The 18,017-nt window shown below is 33.9% G+C and overlaps 1 protein-coding gene and 1 long non-coding RNA gene across 2 annotated transcripts; one reads left to right on the top strand and one right to left on the bottom strand.

Annotated features, from left to right (window-relative positions):
• The first annotated feature begins 6,346 nt into the window (after window positions 1–6,346).
• Window positions 6,347–10,132, top strand: LOC141628175 (putative protein kinase At2g41970). Its single transcript, XM_074441349.1, has 8 exons — window positions 6,347–6,533; window positions 6,994–7,161; window positions 7,587–7,843; window positions 7,927–8,053; window positions 8,159–8,432; window positions 8,850–8,982; window positions 9,072–9,158; window positions 9,693–10,132. The coding sequence occupies exons 2-8, from the start codon at window positions 7,080–7,082 to the stop codon at window positions 9,822–9,824; spliced, it is 1,092 nt and encodes a 363-aa protein (XP_074297450.1). The 5' UTR covers window positions 6,347–6,533; window positions 6,994–7,079; the 3' UTR covers window positions 9,825–10,132.
• A 5,165-nt stretch (window positions 10,133–15,297) lies between these two features.
• On the bottom strand, window positions 15,298–17,795 carry LOC141628171 (uncharacterized). Its single transcript, XR_012537104.1, has 3 exons — window positions 17,629–17,795; window positions 17,424–17,531; window positions 15,298–15,635 (listed from the first exon to the last, which is right to left on the bottom strand). It is a non-coding gene; the product is annotated as an uncharacterized LOC141628171 (long non-coding RNA).
• Window positions 17,796–18,017: the final 222 nt, after the last annotated feature.

The raw sequence follows: 18,017 nt of genomic DNA, 5'->3' as shown, positions 1-18,017 counted from the left end.
AAATTGACAAATAAATTATAAAATGGACTTTCCATTTTACAATATATGTACCGAAATAATGGGGAGGGTTGGGGTTTGTATTATGTTTTATAATATATATAAGAAGCATAGTCATTAAACCTAATTGATAGCCATGCACACCTAGTTGCTTTTGTGAATAGTATCTTGGTCATGCATTGGCCCTTGCCCCTTCCCCATACCCGGTTTCCCAACCTAGCAAGCCAAGGGTTTTTAGCCTTTATAATCTCTATAATGCAAATAATATCACTCACTAGTGTTGTGCATTATTTTTTTCATTCATCAACAACTTATAGAAGTTTTGTAAGAGAAATAAAACTCCAAAATCCTTTCTCTCTATACCGAAATAATAAAGATCAAAACAATAGTTTTTGAATCATTTTTAGTAAGATTATAATTATTCTAGATCAAATAATAATAGTCTTTTAAGAGGTTATCTTGGGTATTCATCTTTGGGAGGGATTCTAAGCTTGAATCTTTGTTCATCCATATAAGGAAAGCTGAAGAACAAGTAAGAAGGAGATCTTACTTGTGCCCTTTAATCCGAAACTCCCATAGTAAGAAAGACGATTTCTTCTCTATTTCTAATTATGTTTGCATGCATAAGATCTAGATTTAATTTTATGACTAAATTAAATGTAACATATATGAATATGTCGAAATGATGAGATTAATATTTCCAACATATTGTCTCTGCTTAAGAATGAAAGGAATATTTGTATCAGAGGAAGTCATTACTATCATAAATTTATTTTGAAATATACTCATGTTAGGATAAATTAATTTAAATTTTATCTAAATAAACTTAACCCGACCCAATTAACTCGTTTGCAACCCTAATTTTACTCACTGTAATATTACACCCTTTACTATATATTGTCCATGTGCGCACAAAAAAAAAACTACATTGTCCCTCTCACTCCCCAAGCCTCATTTCTACTCCTCTCAATTCTCCATCACCTCTCTTATTATATTCGTCCATCTCACAAGGTGCTATTTAGACACTTATTCACTTTATTCGTTCTTTGTTTAATATTTTCATAAGGCATAGCAAGACAATAATTTTATCTTATACGAATATTATTAGTAGTCTACATATACACAAGTTCTCATTTATAACGGACACTTTGCGTGTAAGTTTGTGACCTCTCACAATCTGCAAGTGGGAGAGGGGTTTTGTGAGGTCACAAGTTTGTGAACGAAATTTGCTGCTAAACATATGTACACAATGTGACATAGGACTATATAAATTGTATTCGAAAATTTATTTATAAATCGGATTCCATGAACTAAGCAGGCATTATATAGTAGAATCGCAATGTGTCTTTCTTCTCTCACCAATGTACTACAAAGCTGTGGTCGATCGAAGAAAGAACACAAAAGGCCATGATCAACTCAATACATACTATATATCGTTGATACACATGTCTTTATTAGTCATTACTCCAATGATGCAAAAATTGTGTACATTCAACAATACAATTACTTCCATTTACTTGACAAAGATTAAAACAAAAAGATAGAAAATATGAGAAATAGAACAAAAAAATTGATACTATCGTGAGAGTGTCTCAGAAAAAAATTAGCGCTATAAAAAAAGCGTCTTGTATCAATTATTATGATCCCATACTTCATAAATATGTACTTGGCTAGTTGGCTTCGTCTGTTATTAGCCTCGTATTACTTTTTTTTTTTAAACACAACAAAGAAAATAATCATTAAATGGTCGAAAAGTGCCCATAGTTATAAAATTAAGGATTTTGGATGGGCCATCCTCGAGCCAAATCTGCTCCTCTCCAAGTGTGAGAATCAATTTCGCAAGAGTATGAGCACCCCTATTACCGTCTCGGTGAACATGGGAGACGTCAAAAGACTCGAAATAGGACAACAACGAAATAATGTCCTTAATTGAAGGGTCAAACCAAAGTTCTTTCAATGAGCTTTCTCTAAATATGATGGAAAACCTTCATGTTATCGGTCTCCTCGTATTACTTCCTTGATAGCATCTGTGTATGAAAAATCAGACGTTAGATTAGTAATAACAACAATAAAACTACGTATAATGATAAACATAAATAGTTCAAATGCACATAATATATGAAAAATCAAACATATAGAATTATAGACTTAAGGAAAAAAATCAAGCATAAATCAGGGTGATTTCCGTACATAATGTTGTGAGGTAAAATAATTCTCAGTATATGGTTACTTGAAAAATAATTCCCACCATATAGTTAAGCTAGGTTTGGATAACCCGATGTAAAAGGATTGGAAAGAACATTATACTTGGATTTTCTAGAGGTATTGTCTTGTAAGAAAATTATTCCCTACATATTGCTACTTTTATTTTTATTTTATTTTTAATTTTAAGAAGACATATTTAGGTATATATTATAATTATTTGACATATAATATTATATAGTAATAAAATTTAAATTATAATTATGATAAAAGAATTTAAAATATTTTATTTTTTATTTGAGTATATTAATATTAGTTTAAAAACAACTTTTTAATAGATTTATTTTGTGTGCTCGTAATATATCTTTTCATCATTTTCTTTTTGCAATAGTTAGCTTTTTTTTTCTTTAATACAATAAGGCAATATTTTTGATTTATTTTTATACTTAACACTTGATGTATGACTTATTGCAAAAAAAAAAAAAAAAAAAAAAGATGAATCATAACTCAGACTTGTACTAGCTTCGATATTAAATTTTAATCCGACCATTTTGAACACACATATAAATAAAGCTAAGAAAAAAATGCGAGTATAATTTTAAGTAATATTAATACACATAAAAAAATACATTTTAATTTTTTTTCATAATTGTAATTAGAAATTAAAGTAACAATATGTAGGGAATAATTTTGTTTATAAGACAATACTTAAGGAAATTTCAATTTTATTGTTCTTTCCATTCCTTTGCTTTGGATTATCCAATCCTACCTCAGCTATATGGTGGGAATTATGTTTCAAGTAGCCATATGATGAGAATTAATTTGTCTCATAGCATTATGCAAGGAAATCACCCTATGTATTGGTTAATACTTTGGAATATGTCATATTTATATTTGAAAAGGAAGTCTTTGCATACGTTTTGGATTTTTAATTAGCTTATTGATTATATAGTTAGTAATCACAATTTTACAATTCTAAAATAAGTCTCTATTCTACTTAAAACAACGTAGAGTAAGAATTCAAGTAGAAATAAGATAGAAAAAATTATTTATTAGAATTGAACTTATAGATTAAGGTATTCCTACAAAAAATTGGACTCTCTAATATCGCTCGAAAAGTTTCTGCTTTATATATATGTACTAGTTGGAAAGCCCGTGCGATGCACGGGGCTCCCATTAGGAGTATATGTAACAATATATACCTATGCAAGTTGATAAAAAAAAGGTCCAACTATGTTGAATCTGAGATGGAACAAAATTTTGGGGTTGGTATAGTTGATGACTTATTAATTGTTAGTCTGTTTCATTGTCTCATGCACTCCCGGTTTTTAATTAATACAAAATGCTATTGTCGTAAACGTAATTGTAGTTTCCCAAATGAACTTTTGATAACCGAGACAAACCTTTAATTACGACATTCACAAATTAGATTAACCTACAATAACAACTACGTACAACTAAATGATGTTACATAAAACAACGGGTATCGGCCTCATAGGTATCATAATTTTATATTTAGTGTGTTTGGAGAAAATATTAGATCTTTAGCAACAAAATTTTACCTTAACTAACTACAATTAAAAGTATTTGCTTTTTATAAACTTCTCGCAAATATATAATATGAAGCATAATTTATAAATTTGTGAAAACTTCTTTGTAGATAATATTTCTTGTGTGACCCTGGTAAACTTGTTTCCTATCTTCAACGTTGAGCTTAATTAAACCCTCGGGTGATGTTGTTCCTGATGCAGCTACATAAAGCTGACCATGTCTGAAAACTGTCTTCGATAGATAAACTCTAACATGATTAAGTTACAGTCCATGACTCTTATATATGATCATGATGTAACACGGACTGAATGGATAATATTATCTCGAGCTTTAACTCTCCTAGATCCTGATATATTCATTGGTATCTTAATCCACATTGCATTTCCTTGTTATCCTATGCCTTTGCTTCCAGATTGCCTTCACTTATAGCTAATAGCCATTTATTAAACAACCTACGCCTTTGTTATTTCTACCAGTCTCCCTTCCCCTAACAAACCCGCATGTTTTTTTTTCCAGATCGCCTTCACTTATAGTTACGGTCTCTCAATAATCTTATACTTCTTATACATATAATCTTTATGAGGTTCTTAGAGTTAGAAATCTATACGTGTAATTGTGCAAACAAATTAACTGTTCATATTTTTTTTTACTAAAATTATCGAACTTGGATGTCTACCCATCAAATTGTAGCATGAGCACAATGATTCAACTCTTGAACACACCAAATAAGCCGGAGAATGTAGTCTTAAATGAGAATTTGTGATACTCAAAACAATAACCATGTAATTAAAAGACCTATACTAAATACGGCGATATTTTGACTTCATACAATCGTTAAATAATAAAAATACCATACAAAAAAAGTTTATAAAATACACAATCCAATACAAAAGCCAAATTTTATGCCTGCAAATTTAATACTTCTACTCCTATAATATTAAAAATTGTAAATAAATTTTCAATTTGTTAGTACTACTACTATTAATGGAAAATATGCTTATAACTAAACAATGCAAAAATCCTGCCCAAACTCTCCTATTGCGTGAATAATTTTTTTTTTTTTTTTTGAATTGTCTAATAAGCGAAAGAGTTTGAAACTTTTATTATTTTTATTGTACATCTACTTTTATTAGGATATATTTGAAACTTCACTAAAACTCTGGAGATGCGGTCTTTCAATAAGTTATTGAGAGACCAGTCTTTCGTATCCTTTTATTAGTACATCGTGGCCTTTTTGTTGTTGATCGTGACATGTAATTTCGTCCATATTTTCATAATAAGGCTCCGTTTGGCACGACAGTTCAGGTAGCTTATTTGACCAAAATAGCTTATTTGACCAAAATTTCAGCTACCTGATTTTTTTGCAAGTGTTTGACAAGTAACTTATTTGGTCAAATAAGGTACCTGAAATGAAATGTTACATCGGGTAGCATTTGAGAAATCAGGTACCTGAAATGACTTATTTTCCATTTTTTACCCCTTTATTCTATAATATTAAATAATTTTCATATACTTTTACGTCATTTTACCAAAATCAGCTATCTTTTCAGCTAGTTTGCCAAACACATTTTTATATAATCAGTTACCTTATCAGCTCATAATTTTCAGCTACCTTATCAGTTACCTTTTCAGGTTTCAGGTTAGCTTTTCAGTTTTGAGCTACCTTTTCAGGTTTCAGCTACCTTTTCAGGTAGTTTTGCCAAACAGAGCCTAAATGTAGCCATTTTATCTATAATAATGATTTATACTTATTTTATTACCTTTATTAGTACCACTTTTTCTTAAAATTGTAAAATAACCTCTCAATAAGCTTATTGAGAGACCGTAACTCAGAAAACCTACTCTTGAAACTTTTATTATTTTTATATCACATCTACCTTTATTAGAATAGTATATTTAAAATTTATTTTAAATAATATTCCTCAAAAATTTATTTTAAATAATAAGTTCATAGTATTTGAACTAAAATCTCAACCTTTAACAGTAGGATGAGCTAGAAATTTTCATTTTCACGCGCATAATAATCACCATAACTTTTGAAGAGTATTAAGAATTCTATTTCCTAATCCAATTCATATCTTATATAATAATACAATTTATTATATATTCTAAATAATTTTCTTAATATTAGGTAATTTATAAAATTTGGACTCTCTAATATTGCTTGAAAAGTTTCTGCTTTATATATATGTATTGATTGATTGATTGATTAGTTGAACAATTATTTGTTATGTAACTTTGCAAATGAGTGTTTTTATATATAAATGCATTGTTTATACTATAAGACGGTCTTACATAATAATTAGTAAACGTAATTCAAAACAATAGATCTTGCTTAAGATCAAGATATCCGTTTTATCTACGAAACGGATTCAATACTATCAGATGGACAAAACTTTTGACATTTTCTAAGCATCATGTCTTATCATTTTGTATCTGTTTAGCCCGTCTTGATGTAGGACGGATACAAGAATATGTGATTATGAAATTGTTGTATGGGTGGTATGAAATGTTGTTACTTTAGAGGCATGAAGCGACTTTCGCGCCCAACAACTAGAATTCCTTCCTTAATCAAAAATCAAAAACATCCCTTTTTGCTTGTTGACACACACCCATCATCAATTCATCACCATCTCCAAATTATTATTTTTCATATTTACTCTCTCTTACACAGAAATCCCTCTTCATTTTTAAAACATCTTTCCGCATTTTTGGTGGGTTTGATTCAAATCCCATCAATTTTTCTTCCAATCTTATTGTTTTCTTCCCATCTTTATTATTCGGTAAATCTTTAAATTTTGTTTCGCGGCTTTTATTTTGATGTATTATGTCTTTGAATGATTATGTCGTAAGAATAATGATTTTTGGTACAATTTACGATTAGATGCCTAATGCGGAAAAATATTGTAATGATCATTGTGACTTTACTACAAAGCAATTTATGTCATTATAGAATAATTATTAGAAATACCATCATTCTTAATTTTTTACATATCTCTTGCTACCATTTTCTTTGATTAGATTAGATAATTATGTCTTGTGACTCTTGTCATATGTTACAAACTTACAACCTTGAAAGAAATTTACTAATAAAGAGGTCTAAACCTATTAGTTAGGACGAAGGTACTATGGATAATATCACGCTAGGTGGCAGATTTGAATCTCCATCCCCCTATATTGTAATGTCCTCGTGATTGTGTGATTTACAATAATAACATAACCTTTGTCGATGATGAAATGCAGAGGACTTAATTTTTTTTTTCAAAATTATCCGTAAAAAGTATAGTTTTGGGAAAAATAGAAAGTTAATTAAGAAGGCAAGAAGAATTATGTTCTGCTGTGGAGGTGAAGAAGAGGAAAGTGCCCCACCTCCTAATCAATATAATGCCCCTCCTAGAGGACCTGCTGGAGGTACTTTTCCGTCTTCCTTTCTTTCTTTCTTTTGACTAAGAGAGCGATATCACCTGATAATAATTTCACCAGTTAAGCTAGTTGACATCTGTATCGTTAATATCAGTAAAAGCTTTCTTATATGGATGATTATTCGGGCCATGTTGTAGGTGGGGACTAGGGGAGGGTTTGAAACATAGGCCGTGAATATCCTTTTAACAATCTTACCAGTTAAGCTAGTTGACATTTGTATCGTCAATTATATCAGTACATGCTTTCTTATATGGTTTATTCGGGCTATGTTGTAGGTGGGGACTAGGGAAGGGTTTGAAACATAGGCCGTGAATATCCTTTTAACAATCTTACCAGTTAATCTAGCTGACATCTGTTCCGTCAATTATGTCAGTAAATGCTATCTTATATGGTTTATTCGGGTGAGAATGTAGGTGGAGATCGAGGAGAGAACAGAACTTCGAATGCAGCAAGAAGTGGACCACCAGTAAAGGCTTTACCAATAGAGTTACCAGCTTTGACAATAGATGAACTTAATAAAGCTACCAACAACTTCAGTGATAATACATTGGTAGGGGAAGGTTCTTATGGCCGCGTTTTCCATGCTACGCTAAATGATGGCCAAGAGGCCGCCGTTAAGAAATTAGACACTAGTTCTGCACAGGATTCTGATTCTGATTTCGCAGCTCAGGTACATTTTACTCTTGATGATGATAAATGACTTGGACTTTAATCTCCTCGGATTTACTGACAAGTAATTTCTTCTGTTTGTAGTTGTCTATAGTTTCCAGGATGAAACACGATCATTTTACTGAACTGCTCGGTTATTGCTTGGATCAAAATAACAGAATACTCGTTTATCAGTTTGCGACAATGGGTTCCTTACATGATGTTTTACATGGTACTTGCCAAATCGACTCAAAATGCATCATTAACCCGTTTGTCAGGTCTAGTTTTCTATCATGTTTTTACGTGTTAACTGAAATCTAATACGCGTCTTTAACAGGGAGGAAAGGGGTGCAAGGCGCAGAGCCGGGGCCTGCTCTAACATGGGCACAGAGAGTTAAAATAGCTTTTGGTGCCGCAAAAGGTCTAGAGTTCCTACACGAGAAGGTTCAACCATCTATAGTTCACAGGGATGTGAGATCGAGCAATGTGCTTTTATTCGATGATTTCTTGTCGAAAATTGCTGATTTCAACATAACTAATGCTTCATCGGAGACAGCTGCTCGATTGCACTCTACTAGAGTCCTTGGAACGTTTGGTTACCATGCCCCTGAGTATGACCTCTTCCTGATCTCGATCAATCTCTGAAATCGTCATTTTGTACAAGTATTTCTTGTATTAAGTTTCACTTTCCGTTTGCTTTTCACTTTTCCCTTTCTATCTTTTCGCATTTTGAGGTGTGCGACCACCCAGGAACTTAACAGTGGTGGAGCGAGAGGTGGCTAGCAGGGGCGCCTGCCCTCGCTGGCATTTGACAATTTCGAAATTTCAGTTAAAATTTTCGGATTTTTCCAAGGTTGTCTTATAGTATAACCATTTCGCCCCCGCTGGTGTAACATCTTGGCTCCGCCGGACGGTTCTAAACGACGATTCATGTCAACAGACCCCAAATCATTTTGGAGTTAAGGCTCTGATGTTGTTGTTGCTGCGGACTTTTATAACTCACATAATTCTCACCTTTTGTCTGCCAGGTACGCGATGACAGGGCAAATAACTCAGAAAAGCGATGTATACAGTTTTGGAGTTGTTCTTTTAGAGCTTTTGACCGGAAGAAAGCCAGTAGATCATACAATGCCGAAAGGGCAACAAAGTCTTGTAACTTGGGTATGTTTTTCAGGTTAAACATAATCTTCGATCTTCGCTACTTCCGATAAAAAATACCCTTGCTAACATTATGCATATTATCATCATAGGCAACTCCTAGATTGAGTGAAGACAAAGTGAAGCAGTGTGTCGATCCCAAGCTTGACGAAAACTACCCACCAAAGGCCGTGGCTAAGGTTTCTTTTCGTCTCCATCTCTTCTTCCACAAATTCTTGTATAAGACCGCGTGACGATCAATATATCGTCATACCAACCCAATTGTGCATTTATAGTGTGTTTACTTGAATATGAGTACGGAGTACTTGTTGGGGATAATTCCCATGATACCCCTGAATACCCTTACTTTTGTAAAAACGTTTGATTGGCTATATCTCTTGGTTACGTATCAAAAAGCTGCGATTTTTTTTTCCTAAGTTGACCGTCTTTATGAGATTTTCAATTTGGAAAAAAGAAAATCGCGTTTTTATAATATCTTAGACTGTTTTTACGACTAGTCAAAGTTTATTCGTTTAAGAAACATTGACCGACTATTGGAATTATCCCTATTTGTTAACCGTATTATAAAACCAATGTTATTTGTTTTCTTGCTCGAACATAATTTTTGTATAAGACGGGTTGACAATAACTTCTCGGTTATATCAACCTAGTTATTACATTTATTAAATTATACCGTGAAATTGAGCATTGATCTTTAAACCATTTGTTTTCAGATGGCAGCAGTAGCTGCATTGTGTGTTCAATACGAGGCCGATTTCCGACCTAACATGACAATCGTGGTTAAGGCACTCCAGCCTCTTCTGAATGCGACTAAACCACCACCGGGACCCGAACAACAAGCGTGATCGACTTCATTTCCGACATGAAAGTATTTACAATGTCCACATTAATTTACTTCCCCATTTTTGTGCAACTACTCTTTATGTTTAGCACTTTAGAATCACCAAGCAAGAGAGTCAATGTATTTATGTAAGATAAATTTTTGGTAGATTTTGTATGAATGTATGATGTGTGAAAACAAAAGCCAAAAAAAAAAAAAAAAAAAAAAAGAACAATCTTATTTTAAGGTAATTTTCATTGTAATTATATGAACGTCTACCCGATAGTTTGGCCATTTAGTGAAAACAAAATGATAATTCGCTCGTCACAATCATTTATTTATTTTTATTTATAATACTTTCAGAAAACAAATAGAGTGTTATAACTACTCATAATAGAAGCGATAAAAGATAGAGAAACTATAAAAAAAAAAGAAAAAGAAAAAAAGCACCGATCCTTATGTGGTTCACTAACGCTGTGTTAGTAACGTCTACTGGGCAGGAGGGATGGGAGTTTTATTGATATTGAGGAGATGATAGATTTCAGATTCAAATTCAGATTATTATGAACTTATGATATGCATAACCTGTTATTGTGTTAGGTGCCTTGAAGAATTAGAGAATAACCTAGAGAAAGCCCAAAACAAATAAAACCCTTAGGTTTATCAGATACAGTTAGGGAGAAATCCCATCATAGTCGTTCGAAGCGGCGATTAAGGCCTCGTTTGATTGCCATAAGGGAATTAATTTCACATAATTTTACAAAACATGTGATAACTTGTTTGGTTGGCATCTAGGAGTTGGATACTTGGATTCATGCGGGAATTTCCAACTAAAATACAATTCACGTGATTTTAGGCAACCAAACGACACCTAACAGATTTAATACAAAACAAAAAATAAAACAAAGAATAAAAAAAAGTAAACGGAATCGAATACCAACCTATAGGGAAAAATACATTTGTAAGTCTATAATAATTATAAATATAACACAAACTTTAAAGAGACGGTCTCTCGGGATCTCAGGAGACCTACTGTATTTCAAAATCGTAATACTCATATGCTCTTATTCTTTAATTATTAAAGAATGAATTAACTATTGAAGTAAGATTAGAACATATATACTCACTGCGAAGAATATCCCAAGCTCTTTTAGAGGTGGTGGCACCAACAATCTTACGACCAACAGCTTCCGAAAGAGTACCCATAAGTGCACCAAGAATGAGACGGTCTTGTCGTTGCCATGTGTTGTAGGCGGGGCTTGTTTCCGATGGAACAGGTTGAGACCCGTCTATAAAGTGAAAGAGGCCATACCCCATAAGAAGATTGGAAATTTGAAATTTCCAAGACGGGTAATTTTGACCCGTTAGTTTGATACAATTTGAGAAGTTAACAACGATGAATGGTTTTTCGGGTTCATGAGGATTTGGAAGGGTGCAACACGAGATGTCCATTAAGGAAGGATCTTTGGTAATTGTGTTTTGATTAATAACACAACTTATATATAATATCTATATCGGAGTATATAGTACTATATATATAGGCGAACAACAAGAAGTTACCTATCCTAATACAAATTTGAAATTGCTAACCCGGGTAATCTTAACTTGTAAGATTTTTTTTTTTTTTTTTTGAAGAAAAATGCCTAAAGGCATTACTCAATTAATAAACGATCAAAAGTAACAGCAGCGTTGACAGAAGATGGAAACCCATCCTCCCATATCACTTTACCTACGACTCGTGGAACACAATGAGCTAAACCATGAGCGACACAGTTATTGACTCGACTTACATAAGACCAAATAACAGACTCAAAGTTGAAACTAAAAGTAATAATATCATCTAATATCATAACTTCTATTCTATTACCAAAAAGGCTACCCATAATTATACACGATTTATATGGACTTTTCATATACGCCCAACCAATTAAAATGCAAAATTGCTAAACGTCGCCCCTATTTTACTAAACGTCGCCCCTATTTTCATTTCATTTTGACAAATTTGCCCTTCTCTCTCTAAAAACTATTAAACACATTTTTTTTATCTTGAGTCGGAAATGGGTGACGATAACCCATTTTTCCGATACATGTGTGAATCGTATACTAATGAAAATTAACAATTAACTAACTATGAAAATAATTTAACATAATGAATATAATTATACGAAAATACGTAAAACTAATTGAATAAATAAGTAAATTAATGACATTAAACTAATTCAATTAAAACATTTTTAACATAATGCTTTTTTGAAGAAAAAAACTAATTCAACTAATTGAATTACGTTTTTTCGGAAAAAAAAAATTACGTTTTTTCGGAAAAAAAAAATTGGCTGAAACGTGTAAAATACACGAATATGCCCAGGCACGAACATGTGGAAAACACGTTTCTGCCCAGGCACAAACATGTGGAAAACACGTTTCAGCCCAGGCACGAACATGTAAACCACACGTTTCAGCCCAGGCCCAAACGTGTAAAACACATGTTTCTGCCCAGGCCCAAACGTGTAAAACACATGTTTCCGCCAGGCCATTTTCGTGTAATTCACACGTTAGGGCCAAATTGATTTTTTTTTTTTTTCGATTTTTTTTTCCGGGTACAAATCGACATTTTTTTCCCTCTAATCTCGTAGATCTATACAAATTTGGCTCTAATCTCGTCACATATTACCTATCCTAAGTCACCCTATAAACTAATCTACATGTTTTGTTGTCCCGTTTTTCTGTCCTTTTTTTTTTTCCGATTTTTGTTGTTACTTTTCAAGCGGATTTGAATTTCTTGTTTTTTTGAAGCGGGTTTTGAAGCGGAAATAGTTTGAACACGGAAATGAAAATAAAGGAAGTGATAGTGTATAAAGTAGCAAAGGGCAAAATAGTAAAATTAGGGGCGACGTTTAGCAAAACTAGGGGCGACGTTTAGCAAACTAACAATCCTCATACATATTAAGAGAAAAAAATTTCTTCAAAGTCTTACCTCTAAAGTGCTTAAGCTTATATATGAAAATAAATTAGATTTTCACTTATTACACTAATTTTCCATTTGGAGGTGCTTCGGGGAGAAAGGGATTGAATGGGTAACCATGCTCTTCAACAAGATTTGGAGGAGCAACAAGATGCCATCGGCTTGGAGGAAAAGCACTCTTGTCCCTTTATACAAGAACAAAGGTGATGTCCAAGAGTGTTCCAATTATCGGGGAATTAAACTTATGAGTCATACAATGAAGTTATGGGAGCGGGTAATCGAGCAAAGGCTTAGGATATATGTAGACATCTCGGAAAACCAATTTGGATTTATGCCCGGGAGATCGACTATGGATGCGATTTTTATTATGAGACAGTTGATGGAATACCATCGGGACAAGAAGAAGGATTTGCATATGGTTTTTATTGACTTGGAAAAGGCATATGATAGGGTACCAAGAGAAGTACTTTGGTGGGCTTTGGCGAGAAAGGGTGTGTCGCGAAAATATATTGACCTCATAAAGGACATGTATGAGGGGGCTAGTGCAAGTGTTCGCACTAATGTTGGGAGAACGGAAGAATTTCCTATTACCATCGGGGTGCATCAAGGTTCCGCACTTAGTCCTTTTCTCTTTGCTATAGTTATGGATGAGTTGACAAGGGATATTCAGGACGACATCCCTTGGTGTATGATGTTTGCTGATGATATTGTGTTGATTGATGAGACAAAAGAGGGGGTGGAGAGAAAGTTGGAATTGTGGAGGCAGACTTTAGAGACTCGTGGGTTTAGGCTGAGTAGGAGTAAGACTGAGTATTTGAGGTGTCAGTTCACTAAGGTGGCGGGGTTGAGATCAACAGAGGCGGGGAGTATTATTTTCGATGGGAATGTTGTTGAGGGTTCGGATTTCTTCAGATATCTAGGATCTATTATTCAAAAAGATGGGGAGTTAGACGGAGATGTGGCTCACAGAATTAAAGCGGGATGGTTGAAATGGAAGAGTGCTTCAGGGTTTCTATGCGATAAAGATATGCCCCAAAGCTTAAAGGGAAAATTTTATCGCACGACAATTAGGCCTGCCCTACTTTACGGCTCCGAGTGTTGGGCCGTGAAACATTGTCACATTCAAAAGATGAGTGTGGCGGAGATGCACATGTTGAGGTGGATGTGCGGACATACAAGGAAAGATCGGTTAAGGAATGAGGTTATTAGGGAAAAGGTAAAAGTGGCGCCAATAGAGGACAAGATGATGGAAAACCGGCTAAGATGGTTTGGCCATGTGAGAAGGAGACCTATGGACGCCTTTTGATTAGGAGGTCGGAGACTTGGAGAACAGAAAAGGTCCCTAGAGGCAGAGGAAGACCGAGACAGACATGGTTGAGAGTGATAGAGCACGATATGAGAGTTCTGGGGCTTGAGGAAAGTATGGTGATGGAGAGGGCACAATGGAGGGAAATGATACATGTGGATTTTTAGTATTTGATGTTTTTTGACAGATTTAGTGTTTTTTTTATTTATTAAATTTAAAGAAATTAATTTATTTATTTTTCTCTCCTTTACTTCACACTTTTTCAACAACCACTTTCTTATAGATTTTACCTGTTTCATTCCGGATCCTTAACTTTATTTCGGTTTTTAAAAATCGTTTTAATCTTTTCTCTCGATTTAAATTTTAAGTTTTTATAAAAGAAAGACGGAATTCGATTTTAAAACCCCTAAGTTCACCTTGACTTTCCATTACATTTTCGTTCTCTCTTTTTGTTTTTCATCTTCCTTTTTTATTCGCATTTTGAGGCGTGCGTTGTTTGTTGTTGTTGTTGTACACTAATTTTCCATTTAAAATCATCTTTTCATCATTAAACTTAAAAATATAATATTTTACTCCCTCCTATTCATTCATTTTGTCCCCCTTTTATTTTGCACAAGAATTAAGAAAATGATTTTGGACCATACAAAATACTCTATTCCACTCTACCCCACATGTAATTAAATTTGGACCACACAAAAGTTACCAAAAAAGGAAAGAGGACAAAAATCCGACTAGCTTCGATAAGGAAAGAGGGACAAAATGAATAAATAGGAGGGAGTATATTTTAACAAAAATAAAACAAAATTAGGATAAAACTATAATCTATACATATAAACGGTATCTCCTATTGACCTATTATTAACTTCGTGACGAAAAAAGAATTTATTAAAATAATTTGAGGTAATTAAAATATTTTCATAAAAAACACACTTCATGGAATTACTCAATTTTCTTGATTAATTTAAAGATTAATTACTTTTTATAAAAATTCATGAGGTATAAATTTAAAATTTATAAGAAATACGTTAAAATTTAAAAGGCCTATATTTACCACGCATTTGCGCGGGGTCTACACTAATTTTGATTTAACCTCGTAGTCAAAGAAAGCTTTTTTTTTCTTTTTTTTTTGACAACAATTAGACCTGTACTCGGGTCGGGCTAAGGCCGGGCTCTCCTGGTCAGACCCAGGCCAGGCCAGGTGTGACACCCTTAAATCTAGCCTTGATTATATACGTAAATTCTACAGAAAAACTGGTAGGATATGTTTGTAAATGGTTCAACTAGTCCAAAAACCTGCAATTTCAAAAAAATTTCTAACTAAACCATTCACAACCAATTCCAACTCAAGAAGAGTGTCAAAACCCTGCAACAACTGATAAACTAATTTACATATATAACTAAAGACGCGGAAATATAAGGATACAAACCAAAAATAGAAAGGGAGACATATGTCCCTTCAAATAATATACAAACCAAAAGTGTAAAAGGTTTCTACAAAAGAAAGCCAACTAGGTCCAAGGTTCCTTGCTCACTAGCTCGTCTGTGACCCCCAACAAAGCATCAACAACCTGTCAATCGCATTTTATACAAACACGAAAGCCACAATTCAGTGGGGAGTAACTTCGAGTCCTCCCAGCCACGAATCGTCAAAATTAATGTAACATGTAATGTAACATGTAAACAATTTGATAAACCATTTACTTATCATGTATTCTAACAAATGACCCCTAAACTGACCAAACTAAACTATCATGTGAATCAGATAACAAATAGTAATCCAAACTTTATCAACTGTAACCGGCTTACATCTCACCTATTACAGTTCATAAAATCACCATACAAGAAAGGGCAATATATCAAAGACAGGCATAAGTTCTTAGTACGGTCAATAGTCACTTTGTAACTCAAGTCTATACCACGAGGTAGGGAAGGTAATCGAACCGGTATCTTGGCTCAGCGGTTACTATTAAGAAAACATGGCCAAGAGACAACACAACCCTAGCCTAAAATCTGCGCAGACCTAGACATGCGGATACACACCACCGCACCCAAGACTCACAACTTTTTTTAAAACAAAGTGAAGTGAGTACCCTAAGGACACCACCGAAGGGTCGGCTAGTACTTTAAGTGACCCCATACTATCAAAATTAGTACCGAGGTCATGCCCCAACTTGGATAAACATCCACTAGTCAGGAACACAAAGGCTATCAAGCAATGAACATATACTCGTCGGGAGACTATAAAGACCTATCTATGATGAAGGCCGAAATACTCACCTAGGACCTAGTCACAGCTAGTCCCAGCTTGAATATTTTAGCCCACACCACCCAAAACTCACCACATAAGTCAAGTAAGACACCCACTTAACCTTAAGAGGACAAAAAGCCCTACTTACCAACATAAATTCTAACATTCCATCATGTGAAAGCTATATAAATGTCTATTTACAGCATACAATCCCAGCAGTTCCTCAATAAGAATTCAATACTAATTTCCAATCCTAGCAATTATAACAATATAAAAGGCTTTAGGGGAAACTAGGGCCATTACTACAAAATAAGAAGCTATTTAAATTCAATTAACTAAATAAGAAACTATTTAAATTCAACTAATTACACATGTGAAATAGAAATATAATAAATGGCCTAAAACAAGAAAAAGGCCGATTATCTAATTCATTCAACCGAATTTTTACCCGCAACCCCAGCCCTGCGACAGGTACGGGTCAAATTGCGGCTGACCAATCACTCAATTAATCGATATCGCATCGATCAAAGGGACTAAGGCTCGAGCCAAGACAATCAACAAAGCATTACAATTATAGCTATAAAATTCATTTTGAGCCTATTAATTACAATTTCATTTTGTAAACTATCCTAACATGTGATAACTATTAATATAAGCACAATTTTTCCGTTAACATAATATTTGTTACTAGTATGCTTCAATTCAAATTACTACCCTTTTGTTACTTATACTATTCTAATATTCATTAACCCGGAAGGACCAAGATTGCACGAAAACCCGCGAAACAAGCACGGACCGACCCGGGCCAACCATGGGCTAGCCGTGGGCCTACCACGGGCCTGCCACGGCCTGCCGGCTGCTGCCGGGCCCGCTGCCGGATCATTTCTCCTCTTTTTTTTTTCATTTTTATACATTATAAGACCGTCTGAAAATTAATTAATCGTCCCCAATTCAACTTTGATAATTTAAACTACCAAAAGGCACAAATTAAGCTTGCATGCAACTAAGTTTAACATGTGAAAAATTACTACCCAAACAAAAATTCACCAAACATACAAAAATCAAAAACATGTGACGATAATTCGTCGAGTAGCTCGAAATATGTTACCTTAAGCTAGAAAATGAGCAATTAGTCCTCAAAATCGAAACCCTAACCACAACTAACCGCTATCCTCTACAATATACGAGTCCCCGAACTCGTCTTCCAATCCTTCACCTAAATAAACAATTAAAACACAATAATTAATCAAAAATACCGAATTTCCGAAAATTGGTCTTAAAATAACTTAATGAAAATTGAAATTAGAACATACTAAGTTGTAGATCGTGGCGAGGGGATTCCGGAAAGGTAAATTTCGCGAAAAACGGACAAGAAACGAAGGATTTATGGCGATTTTGAGCTTGAATGTGAAAATGGTGTTTGATTTTGGTTTGTTTAGAGGATGAACATCAAAATTTCAGAAAAAGAAAGAATAAAGGGGAAGGGGAAGCCGTGCGTGAGAGAAGAAAGGAGGAAAAATTACGTGCGGGATTTTTAGTCGGGATTTTTAACGAGTCGGTTTTGACTCGTTTCAATAATAATTAAATCCGTAAGTCAAACGCAAATTCCGTCAAGTCCAAAGTCTTTAAACACGAGATTACAATAAAATTGAGTATTCACATGACCCATTTCCAAATTCGTTTACCCAACGTTCAAACGAAT

The sequence above is a fragment of the Silene latifolia genome, chromosome 2 (genome assembly GCF_048544455.1).
Source record: "Silene latifolia isolate original U9 population chromosome 2, ASM4854445v1, whole genome shotgun sequence".
NCBI classification, from domain to species: Eukaryota; Viridiplantae; Streptophyta; class Magnoliopsida; order Caryophyllales; family Caryophyllaceae; genus Silene; species Silene latifolia.
This window is presented reverse-complemented; position numbering and strand designations above follow the sequence as displayed.